Raw genomic sequence first — 12,270 nt, 5'->3', positions numbered from 1 at the left:
ATCTGAAGTGCGGACTGAGATTTAAGGGGATGCAAACCCACGTGACCTGAAACTCAAATAAACGTTTGCTTGAGCCCCTAAGAGATGAAACAAAGACATTTCACATTGCCTCACTCTAGCAAATGCTTTACTGGTATTCAAAAGCAAAGCACACGGATATAGTGTCCTGAAGTGACCAGAGAGATGAATTGAACACATAACTTAAAATTGATGGATCTATCAATCTTGGCAGTGTCACGTCAAAGATGAGGACAACAGACTGAAACACCAGCTCCCTTAAGAAAAAAGGGACAAAAATATTTGTGTGCCTTAACTTCAAAGCCTCAGCATGACCACTGGGATTATTGTGACAAAGCACTCTGACATAGCAAGAGACATGACAGATTGACAAACGAGGGCTGGTAGGTGGTGCTGTCTGTAGGAGTGTGAGAGAGGGGAGATCAGATTGAAACACAATCTGCCAACAACAAAGGAAGTGACTGAAGGGAAGTCCTGGGCATTTAAAAGACCCTGTTTGTTACCAAAGAAATGGGAGGAGCAGGGAATCTCCTTTTGTTTATTGGTTTCTAGTGACCTAAATACCTTGCAGCTCGATCTGCCAACCCATCTGGCTAAAAGTAAAAAAAAAATAAACTTCTGTTTGTTTGCCAAGTTTTTTTATTGAGAGCAACAGAGAGAGTAATATATTGCTCTGGTAGTGCTGAGTAGAAATGGGAGACAGAAAACTCTCATCTGCTATTGGGAGAACTTACAATTTTGTCCATGTTCACTGACAGGTACCCATTCAACGAAATATTTATCTTATCTGTCAAGTTTTACAACTGCATGCTCATATGAAGATGGATGTCTGCATGAGAAGTCTCTCTTCTGTCTCAAAGTGATCTTAAAGTGATCAAAGCCACCTCCTGCTGCTCTGGATATGACTAAAATTACTGCTGATGAAAGGAATTAGAGGGAATAGACACACATCCCTTTGGTTTCAAGTTGGTTTTTAATGTGTATTGAGCACTACAGTATGTATAGCACCACAGTAAGACAGTATCTTGTAAGGCCAGGCTGTCAGCATCCTACCCCTTCATCTGCTGTGAGATTCTATGAAGTGAGAGAAATAAATAACATCCTCTACTCTTCATTTCTGGGAAAATAAAATAGTTAAGGCAAAGGATAGCAGGGTGAATTCAGAGGCAGGTGTAGTCTGAAGCTACTCTGAACCACAAAGAAGAACCAGCAGACACTGTGGAAATCATCCAGACAGGGACCCGACCCTATCTGTCTGCAAACTTTGGCTTGCTCCAATTTGGCCATAGTTCAGTACAACTTTCCCCTCAAACTTTGCTCCCACAGACACGAATTCATTACAAATTCCTTTAGCCTGGCAAAAGTCAGCATGTATCTTGAGTTATTTTGCCTTGTTTTGATCTCAAGTGGAAATAGAGGGCAGTAGAATGGCCACTTTGACCTTGCTGGGGCCATGAGGAGTTAGAACACTTCACCCCTATAATACATCTATTTCCTCACTTTCAACATGCTTACCTTGCTTTGCTTTCTGTCCAGGTAGAACTGATGTTGACTAATGGCCATAGCCCAGATGGACTTTATCAGTGCTGGACAGGCGTACCACGTATGCACAGCAATGCCACTATGCCCAAAAGTCCTCCTGGTCACAGATGCCCTAAAGAAGAGGAAAGAATGAGTTGGGGTTACACCGTGGTTTCTTCAGGTATTCTGCCACAGCAAACAACCACAGACCTCACAGTGAAAAGCAGTACCTTTACTGAATATACCCTTGCACTGATGGGAAAAATGTTTTGAGATCAGTGGTAAACTGCTACTCAAGTCAAGACAGCCTTTACTTTAAATAGTAAAAGTTAAAATGCCCCCAAGTCCTAGCAGTCCCAGGGGAGTCACTAACACCTAGCCAAGCCTGGATGAATCTTGTGTGTGTCACCAGGCGCTGAGACACCCGAGGCCAAGTCCTCACGCCTTCCAGCACCTCTGGCTTTGGATGGCGGGTCTCAAATATTAGGACCCTAATAATTACCGAAAACAACAGGATTAGTGGTTGCTTTACAGAATGTGGAAGAACATCTTGAAAAAACCTTGATTTTCTGTCTTGTAAATGTAAGGATAGGACTTGCTATGTGGTATGGAAAGCTGTGAGGCTCAGAGAGGGCTGCCTGGTGCCCTGGAGAGAAGAATGCTACTCAGCGATTAGCTGAGAGAATATAAAAACAGGAAAAATAAGAGCTAAGTGTTTCCTCTTTGGGACTCCCAATTGTCCTCAAATATTAACAAAAAATACAGGTTAGGTTTCCCCATGCTTTTACAGCTGTACAAAACTACCCGATTATTCTTTCCTATCCCTCAACTCTAACCCTGCCAGCACAGTCCTTGACACCAGCACGCTGCTGGATAAATACCGCACAAGCTCACAGCATCCTCCCTGGAGGCATTCAAGGCCAGGCTGGATGTGGCTCTGGGCAGCCTGGTCTGGTGGTTGGCAACCCTGCCCATGGTAGGGGGATTGAAACTCGATGATCTTTGAGGTCTTTTTCAACCCAGGCTACTCTACGATCTATGGCTACTCTACTTCTATGATCCTGGTCTGTTGAACTCCTCCCACTGAAGGGACACAATGGTGGCTGGAGAAAACCAAGCCCCAAATAAATGAGGGTCTGCTCTCCTGTCTGTTAAGAATCTTGTGGTTGAATATGATTATGAAATAAATGCGAGTGATGGTACACAGGTTGGGTCAGAAATCACAGAATTATAGAATATCCTGAGTTGGAAGGGATCCATAAGGATCATCAAGCCCAATTCCTGGCTCCACACCCAAAAATCAGACCACAGAAATGTGATACTTTTGTTATGGCCTTTTCCTCAGAGACATGCACTGTGAAAAAAGCTCCAGCATGGGGAGCAGGGCATGCTACAAAGGGATGCCAGCAGGCCCTTTGGAGCAATGCAAATGTGGAGGTGCCAGTACAGGACAGCCCAGGAGCTCTACTGGGCAGCACGAGAGATGGTTGACTCTTTTCCCAGTGCTCTGAAGTGCCCGAGTCTGCTAAAAAGCAGTGTTTTCCCCGCTGTATCTGCACTCCTCAACTCTTCTCACACATGGCTGTCCAAAACTGGAGGTGAAGGTGGAAGTAAAAAGAAGTTGAGACAGAGCAAAGTCTGAAAGAAAAAGAAAACTCAGTAGAATTGTGAACTGCTGGCCAGGATCTCCTTGGGAAATCGATGAGTTCTTGTGTCAGGGTCTTTTCAGTGCTGCAAAATGTGTTATCGTATCAATTTGCAGAGCCACAAAAAGGAGTGAAATCTCTGTGAGCAAACAGCCACAGCCAATGCAAGGGAAATGGGGGTCTCACGTTTCAGCACTATCCTCAGCTCAGCCCTTTCTGTGCTACCCTGTGCCATGCAAACTCAGCAGGAAACCTGCTGCCGTAACTGCCGTGAGAAAACTCCATGGGTGCAGCAGGATGGAGGCTGATGGCCGTGGTGGTGAGGATGAGGCAGGGTTGCCTGACTGCCATTGCTGGACAGCAAATGAAAGCAGCAGTGCTGGGACAAGGTGCTCCTGGAACTGGGGCTGGAGAGGGGATTCTGAACGCTCTGTTGATTTAAGGTACACAAATCACTGCAGCATATTGGCATATAAGGTTCTGAGGCATTCAGGCACATGGGCTGGAGCCTTAATTCTGGTGCCACCTCTTTCAGTCCTTGTTTTGAACTCCCAGAAGCATATTCTTCAAATCATTAATTTTTTCCTTTTAAAAGCAGTGATATATGATGTGTTTCTTTTTTTTTTTTTCTTTCTGGTATCTCTACATGTTTCCTGTCCAATTTGTAAATCCTGTAAGGAAGTCTGCACACTTGCTCAAAGATGCTGAGTTGCTTTTCACAGCTGGCTCCCAAAAGGAGCCTATGAGAGATGGCTCTTGGGTGCTTTTTCTGTCTTTCCTCCACGCATGCCACATGTGCTATGGAATCAACCCCGCTGATACAAAAATGCACAACGACCCTCCTTCATGGGATAAGTAGCTGAGATGAAGAGAGGTTAAGTGGTTTGCACAGGACAGGAAGCCACAGGCAGAGACAGGGCTCAAAAACATACATTGTGCTGCCCAGCCTTGGCCACAACCATGGAGCTGTGCTTGCTCTCCCATGCCTGCGAGTGTGGCTTTGCTGACTCAGGCTCTGGTTTGGCTACATGGAGAGGAATGCAGAGAGCACTGTGGTGGCTATTCCTCTGCCTCCATACACCAAACAGGAGTCCGTTCCCCTCGGCCAGGAAGCTGACTACAACCTGAGCCGTGCTCCCAGCACACTGCTGCAACGTGGCTGGCTGTAAAACAGCCAGAGTAACTGTTTGACATGAATGGAGGTATTCTCTGCCTGCAGAAATTGATTGTGAGAGAGACAGACAACAGTTCACAGCGGACAGAGCTTTGTCCTCCTGGTGTTGATTCGGGGAAACAGCGTTGTGGAATAAAAAGCAGAAGCCCTCCAGCGTCATTAATTCCTATCATCCAAATAAACACAAATGACACACGGCTGGAAAGAGAAGTTCCTCTGCGTGGTCACAATTTATGCATCACACAGAGCTGCAAATACCACGACTTGAACGTCGCAGAGCTGACTGCTCTCTCTTGGAATTGCTGCTTACAGGAAGCGGCCAGCTCAGCGTTCAGGGGCTCCTTGCTGCTCACAGCCCACGTTCCTGATGCCTTGCTGCTGACGGACAGTTGGTGGAGGAAGGAGCACACCACCCCCAGCTCCCACTGCTGGAAGGTCTCCCAGAACATTCTCAGCGTTGGGAATTCGCTTTGCTAGATTTCATGCGACTATTTACATGCTTAATATTAAGCAGATGCTTCAAGGCTCTGCTGACCTGGAACTGCAGTCTGGTTTGAGTGGTTACCTGCAGTTTTTGCTTTAAGATAACGCACCTATGGTATGGATACAGGCACTGTTATAGTGGTGTGACCATGTTCACAGAAACTGCATGCAAAATTTCCCTAAAATACAGGTACTACTATACAGATAGGCACAGGAAACAGGTGAAACAGGATCACAGCCGAGCAATCAGCAAAACACAGCAGCACACCAAATCGGTCTGGGAAGAGATTCTGTCAGACCTTTTCATGTCTAATTGAAAAGCAGAATGTCGACTTCAGTGACAATAACTTACAGAGGAATTTGTACACTGGTCACTGTGTGCAGTAACCATCCACTAAGACAAACGAGTAGGTGTGCAGACTGCAGGCACTGAACGCAGCACAGTCACTTGAACTTGCTCTCTCCCACTTTAGGTCTCCAAAGTAACAAAAAAAGGGTACTGTGCCAAAAAGACTGATGGGCTTGCATCCAGCCTGCCCGTAAACCTCTGGTACGGTGCCATTCCTTTCCGCTGAACTCCTGAATATTTACAAGGGAACGTGCGACTACAAAATCTGGCGCCCATCTCCGAGAGCCACGGCGGAACCTCGGGCTGCATCGCGGGGCCACAAAGGAACGAAGGAGAAAGCACTGCCGGGCTCCGGGGGGAGACACAGTGGGAGCGTACCCACCCGACACACAGGGAGCGTTCCCTTACTGAAGGGCTCCAGCCTACGGGTTGTTCGGCTACAAAGCGCAGCGAGCCCCAGACCACAGCGAGGGATCCCGCTGAGCCCCGCAGCCCCCGGCTCGTCACGGCGCGGCACGGTTCTCACCTGCGCGGATCGTGCACCTCCACCGAGAACTTCTTCTCGCGGAAATAGAGGTTCTCCAGCTGCCTCCATTGGAAGATCTGCCGGGAGAAGGAGGGGGTGAGGCTCCTCCGCGCCAAGCCCTGCCCGCTCCCTGCCCTCCGCCCCGCTCTCTCTCCCGACGCCGCGCCGGGGCTGCCCCGCTCCGCCCGCTCCGCCCCGCCCGGCTCGGCCCGGCCCCGCTCCCACCGCACCGGAGCGAATCGGGAGGTGGGACAGACGGCCGCGTCCCTGCCTTCTCAGCTCCCGCGGCACGCTTTCACTTTGCGGATTAACTACAAACGTGAAAAAGTTACAGGAAAGCGGGGATTCGACCGCTTCCTCCTGCTTTCGAGGGTGCTCAGCCGAACCCTCAGGCTTTTTGCAGCGCACAGAGGCATCGTAAGGCAGCCCGCGGGGCGGCTCACACCTCTGCGCCGCGAGGACTGTAAGGGCACTCGGTGCTCCGCCCTGCCTTTAGCGCGGCTCGCACCGGCACTCGGAAGCGAAGCGGTGTGAGTTTATCTCGGGTGCTGACAGCACTCGTGTTGGCGGTGCCTGGAGGTCGAGCACGGCTGCAGCGTGCCAGCGGGGTTCCGAAGCACGGGAATCAGCACGTCGCGTTAGTCTTGTCTCCTTGTAGGGATCCTGCTATAGCAGGGGCTCGGACTCGAACCTCAAAAGTCCCTTCCAAACCACGAGGCGCGGAGTGACCCGCTCCCCGATGCCCTCGCTGCTGAGTAAGCGTGGGCAGGTCTCAGGGACTCAGCCCGCCCTCTGAGTGTGCAGCTCCCGGGCACTGGGACGCCGCAGAAGCCGCGTCTCGCTGCCCTTACCCACGCCTTGTGCAGGAGTCCCTGCCTGCCACGCTGCAGCCGAGGGAGGGAGGACAGCGTAGAAACAGCAGTAGCACCGCCGTGACTGCGGCCGACGCGCTGCGGGCAGCTCCGCCCACCTCCACATCCTTACAAACAACTGAGCCCAAATCCAGACCCTGGCTTCCAGGCTCTTCATCCCCCGTCTCTCGCTCAGAGCTGGTTACCTCTGCTGGGAGCAGAACCAGCGGAGCCCTCCCTGATTTATGCTCCCTCTCCCACTACGAGCAGCTTTTGTCGAGTTCCTGTCCGACCCCCAAGGAAGGAGCTGAGTCCTGCCACGCTGAGATAAGCCGCTTGCCAGTGTCAGCACTCTGGAGATCGGTAAACAGGAGGCGTGATTTGATTTGCACTGATTAAGCTGCTAATGGAGGTGAAATCTAGAAAATAAAGCAAGCCACAGCGGGGACACAAAGATTTTCTCCTTGCTAATATCCCAGGGCGTCAGGATTGCAAATTTTTATCGCTGTTGTTGCCTTTTTCCCTTTTACAGATGGATGGAGGGGTGGGGGCCGTGACTGTCTGTGTTCCCTTTGGAGAGCTCGGTGCTCCCAGCTGCCCCAGCGGTCTGAGTGCAAGGGAGGAGGAGGCCAAGAGAGATGGGCAGATTGAAGGGCTGGATTTTAAACTCTCCTTAGAAGACTGATTTATTCTTGCATAGAAAAGCAAATTTCCGCATAAAAGGCATAATCACAAAATGGAATACAGAAATGCCCATTATTTTACCTACTGAGAGAGGATGGGCTTGGGGTGAAAGGGTTAAGCTGGGAACTGCTATCTGAATGCAGACTCTGTCTCCCCTACAGGCTCTCAGCGCACTTCAGCAGAGCTTCAAAGGCAAGAAAAGGAAGTTTGGGGCCCAAACTCCCACTGACAGCAACAGGGGTCAAGCATGAGACTGCCACGTGGGCCTCCAAAAACATCCCTCCATGCTTCCAGATGCCCGTCTGTCCGTGGGATGGTAACACAGTGTGTGCAGAAAACGTGTCTGGGAAGCGCTCAGACATGTGGAACACATAAGCATCTAAAAAGCAGCAGTTCACACCCTTTGGAAAATATCCCTCTGTCCCTGTGTCCCCTGTTGTCATTTTGGCATGAAGTCGGAATTTGAAACCCTTTTTCTAAGCTGTTGGCAGCTGTTCTGCTTGGGAGGTTTGTGCAAGAAGCAACTCAGGTAGATGAGATAGATGCCTGTGTAAGCCGTTCTCCTCTGTCTGGGACGGTCCCCTATGTACTTATCCTGCCCTATTCTGTCCTTTCTGCTAACGAAGCTCACAGTGCTCAGCTCATTAAGTGCAGCTACGTTTCCCTCCCATGATTAATTCCAACTGTCCAAACACAGCAGCTCTGGGGGAGCTTTCAGCCAGCCAAGTGCAGGCGCCATGTGCTATTTCTCGTGCCCCGGGGTGCCCCATGTGGCCCTGGCTGCTGCCCCAGGAGGGGGTGAATGAGGCTTTATAGCTCGAGTTTGGGTCTTTTTTTCCATAGCACTACTCTCCAGGACATATATGTGTGTTTTATCATTGCCATAACTCTCCCTTTGCTGCCCAAATATTATGCTGTAGCCTCCCACTTGTTTTGCCCATATTGATCTGAGAGGTCTCACCCTCTTACACATAGGGAATACAATCTGCAAAAATGTGAATACCCACAAGAAAGTATCTGCTTTCTTACTAGCTGAGCACAACCTCTCAAGAGAAAGAGTGCCTAATTTCTCTCTTCAGCCAGATCTCCTAATGTAAGCAAGCTGTTCCCTTCAACCAGTTGCCTGGCTTACGTATGGTTTCAAATTGATGTTGTTAATTCAGTGACAGATGCACAAGGTGCCATTAGTGGTTCTTAAATGGAAGCATAATTTTTAACCATCAAGATCCTTTTACCATGCTGGTGCTTACAACCTTCACTGGGGGATAAGAGCCACAGCAGTGAGCTGGTCATAATTTCAACACTGTCTTGTGGACATGCAGCTACAACAGAAACATGCAGGCTTTGAAATGCCACTTTTGGTGTTAGATTCAGCCAGAGCATCCAAGTTCATGGCACATTTGCTTTTTCCTACACTGAGGCTGAGTTTGGTTTTGTGTGGGAGTTGCATTATTGAGATGGACAACAGTTCTGTGATTGGCAGTGCATTAGGGGTGACTTAATGTTGAGATGGACATAGTTCTGTCCTTCACGTGACCAAAGGTACATCACGGCAGGGACAGGGACAGCACATCCCCAAACACACTGGAAATGAGGCTTAGGAGAAAGCCACTCAGTAATACAAGCACAGTTCCCCTGCCCTTTGGAAGCTGCTCTCACTTGCAGCCTGCAGACAAGGGGACAATTAGTGGTGCTTGCGGCAGAGCGAGCTTCTGTGATGTGGTGCTTTGTCCACTGGGATCTCTTCTGAGGTCAGCAGCTCATTTTGGATCATGCAGCGCCGGGCAGCTTTCAGATGGGAACAATTTTTGCTAGTTGCCATCATTACAAGCTGCACATGAGATCATTCAACCTTCAACAGATGCTTAAGGAAGTCTCCCTGAGATTGGCTTCGGAGCACAGCTACACACTCATGCATGCATGCACGTGAATGGCAAAGGGACTGCTGAAGGAGAAAAGCATTATCCTTATTTCCTCCTCCTCTGAGTCAGGGAGTCTGCACTGAGGGCTCTGATTCATCGCGCCAACAGAGCCGGAACCAGAGCTATCATTTGAATTTGCAAGACTGCTTATCAAGCTGCTGACATGCAAGAGGAAACCTGGGGAACAATTGTTCCCCGTGGGACTATGCATACTGTTTGAAATGTCTGGAGTGGGTGGGGGGCTATGATACAGAAAGCACTGCCAGAAATGGCTTTTTTTGCAAAGCTGGCAGCTTACAAAAGGAGCCGGGGATCTGAGTGGTATACGGTGCACTGTGGAGAATTCAGGTGCAAGCTACAGGAATTTTGTCTTTGGAAACCCCTTCCAAGAAGCAGACAAGCTCGCCAGGCACCAGATGTTTATGACTAGTTACAAAGGGCTGCAGTCAAAGCCCTTCAGAGGCGAGCTTCTTTTGTGAGCACACTTGTGGTTTGCTAGCTGCTCCCTAATTAAGTTGAGCCTGGAGGAGAGGAGGCCCAGGGATCTGCATCCGTTTCAGCCATATGAGTCTGAAGAAGTTTTTTACCTTTTTTATTGGCTGTGGGGCTGGTTCGGTGGAGTTTGCACACAGCAGGAGGTAGGGTCAGTGTGAGAGCATGTGAGGAATGCCAGAGGCTCCTGATATAGAAGGGAGCGTGTTTTTTGAATGAACATAAAGGAGCTTTTCTGGATTGGTCACTCATGCCATGGGTGACTAGGACTTCACTGATGCGTAGGGAGCTCAGGTAATCTGTGCTAGGCACTGGGCTGTGCTCAGGAAGCCTTGTTTGCACACTCAGAAGAGGAACCATCCATACATTTGGGAGCTCCCGGCAGTAATGAAGCTGTTGCTGGCTCTTGTGTCACCCTTGGTAGTAACAGAACAGAGAGGGCTGCTGAAAGGCAGCAAAGGTGGTTGGTGCCCATTAATCACCATATCATCGAATCACAGAATGGCTTAGTTTGGAGGGGAGCAAAAAGATCATCTAGCTCCAATCCCCCTGCCATGAGCAGGATTGCCAGCTGCCAGCTCAGGCTGCCCAGGACCCCATCCAGCCTGGCCTTGAGCACTTCCAGGGATGGGGCACCCACAGCTTCTCTGGGCAGCTGTGCCAGTGCCTCACCACCCTCTGAGTAAAAAATTTCTTCCTAATGCCTAGCTGAAATCTTCCCTCTTTTAGTTTAAAGTCATTCCCCTTTGCCCTATGACTACCAGATCATGCAACAAGTCAGTCCCACTCCTGCTTGTAAGCTCCTTCAAGGACTAGAAGGTTGCTTTGAGAGCCAGATGTAAATGCCCAAGTATGTGGTGTCTTTTTTCTTTTTCTACGTGTATGTTTTGCCCTGAAGAACCTGAGATAAGGCAGGAGTAAAGTGAGTTACTCAGCAATGGACATGCTCTTGGTAGTTTCAGATATGAAACCTGGTAGCTGTTTCCAATCAATTCATCTGCAGAAGTCTATGGAGGATCTATCTGCTGTTTTTCTGCTGTCTTTGGTGACCAAAGGGGAGCTACTAATGAAATGAAGCCAGACGTTTCTCAGAGTTGCTTAGTGGCAAGAAAAGATGCAAAAAGCAGAGGTTGCAGGAACAGAAATTCTAACCAGATATATGAAGAAAAAACAAAAACACTCTACAGTCAGTACTGTAGAGCTGTGAGTAACCTGACCTGACTTTGAAGCTGACCTAACTCTGAGCAGGAGGTTGAGCTCTTTGTCCTGTGTTTTCCTTTGATTCTAAGCATCTAATAAATGACCAGCTGTGATTGCTCTTGGTCTCACATGGCATCTGCCAGCCCTTCCAGCTTCGCAGCTTCTTGAATGATTAATTCCTTGTTAAATCATAGTATGCAGAAGGAACAGTCATCCCTCTGAATGCATGGACTACCACCTTAGCACCTAGATGACTGGGTGCTCTGAGAGGCTTCTAGGAAAGGCAAGAAAATATGGAGCCCCTTCACTCACCTATGCTATGGGCAAGAGTCACAACCCTGCATGACATCCTGGTAACAAAACTGGCACTGAACAATAAAACCAAACAATGGCAGTATTTTCACACAGCTTGCACGAGTGCAGCTACAAACCCCCAAGTCTTTTGTTGTTCAGTTTAAAGATGAAACAAACACAACAAAAAAATTCCTCTGTGGATATCTGATTTCCTCCTCTGAACAAACCAGCAACCAAAATTCTAGGGGCTGAATTATGTGGGAGGTCAGGGTGGAGGTTATAAGCAGTCCCTTTCTGGCTTTAAACTACAAAAATCACAGCTCTACCAAAGTCAGTGACAGTTTCGTCCCTGTTGTTTCAGTGGGGCTATGGTTTTCATGCATGGGTCTGTGTTCTGCCTCAAGCCAATCCTGCTCCCATCAATCATATCTCTGTCAAACTAGTTAGTTAGAAAGAACGAAGAAGGATTTGATCCAGGCAGCACCAACTCAGCTCAAACAAATGGGATCTTGTTTCAGGGACAGATTTTCTAAGAGATTTCCATGGGCTGTCACCTGTGAATTAGCCTGACCCTGTGCTAAGGGTGCCCCACAGGTCATGAGATGAGGATGCCGCTGCACTGTAACTTAGCCCTCTATCCTGCCATGCCTTCCATTCATTCCTGTATTTCAATCAGTTTGGGAATTTTTTTTTTCCTTCCTAGAACAATAATTAAAAAAAAAATTACGAGGTTTCCTGTGTGATTTGATGTGGGGAAAAAAAACCATCAATGATCTTCCCAGAGGCTTGCTGTCCTCCCTTTCCCCATGGAATGAGAGAGTGGCTTGGCTAAGCAGGACTTTTGGTGGTCTGTCAACAACCCCAGCTCACTATCTAATTACTTCCCCTTTGGCTGCAGGGCTCTTTTTCTGCCTAACAAACAGTTTCCAGTTCAGTTTGAGATCATTCTTGCTGTGTGCTGATCCCATGGGACCACACCCCACCAACAAATGTTTCTAGCTTGACCAAACAGCAATTGCATTTGCATCTATATAATCACCACTGTGCATTTATTTCCATTATGAAGTGACAATTCCCTATTAAATTTCAAAGTGGTTTACTGGCTCAGAG

The 12,270-nt window shown here is 48.6% G+C and overlaps 1 protein-coding gene across 2 annotated transcripts in view; it reads right to left on the bottom strand.

The window, feature by feature from the left end:
- The window catches only part of FRMD4A (FERM domain containing 4A), a gene marked incomplete at both ends in the record, with an annotated part of 350,711 nt that overhangs the window by 27,718 nt on the left and 310,723 nt on the right, over positions 1-12,270 (bottom strand). For both annotated transcript variants that reach the window (XM_079548504.1, XM_079548503.1), the window contains 2 exons: positions 1,534-1,672; positions 5,718-5,794. In XM_079548504.1, the coding sequence (XP_079404630.1) occupies positions 1,534-1,672; positions 5,718-5,794 (216 nt within the window). The remainder of the gene's footprint in view (positions 1-1,533; positions 1,673-5,717; positions 5,795-12,270) is intronic.

Source organism: Tetrao urogallus (assembly GCF_951394365.1).
Source record: "Tetrao urogallus genome assembly, chromosome: 1".
NCBI classification, from domain to species: domain Eukaryota; kingdom Metazoa; phylum Chordata; class Aves; order Galliformes; family Phasianidae; genus Tetrao; species Tetrao urogallus.
This window is presented reverse-complemented; position numbering and strand designations above follow the sequence as displayed.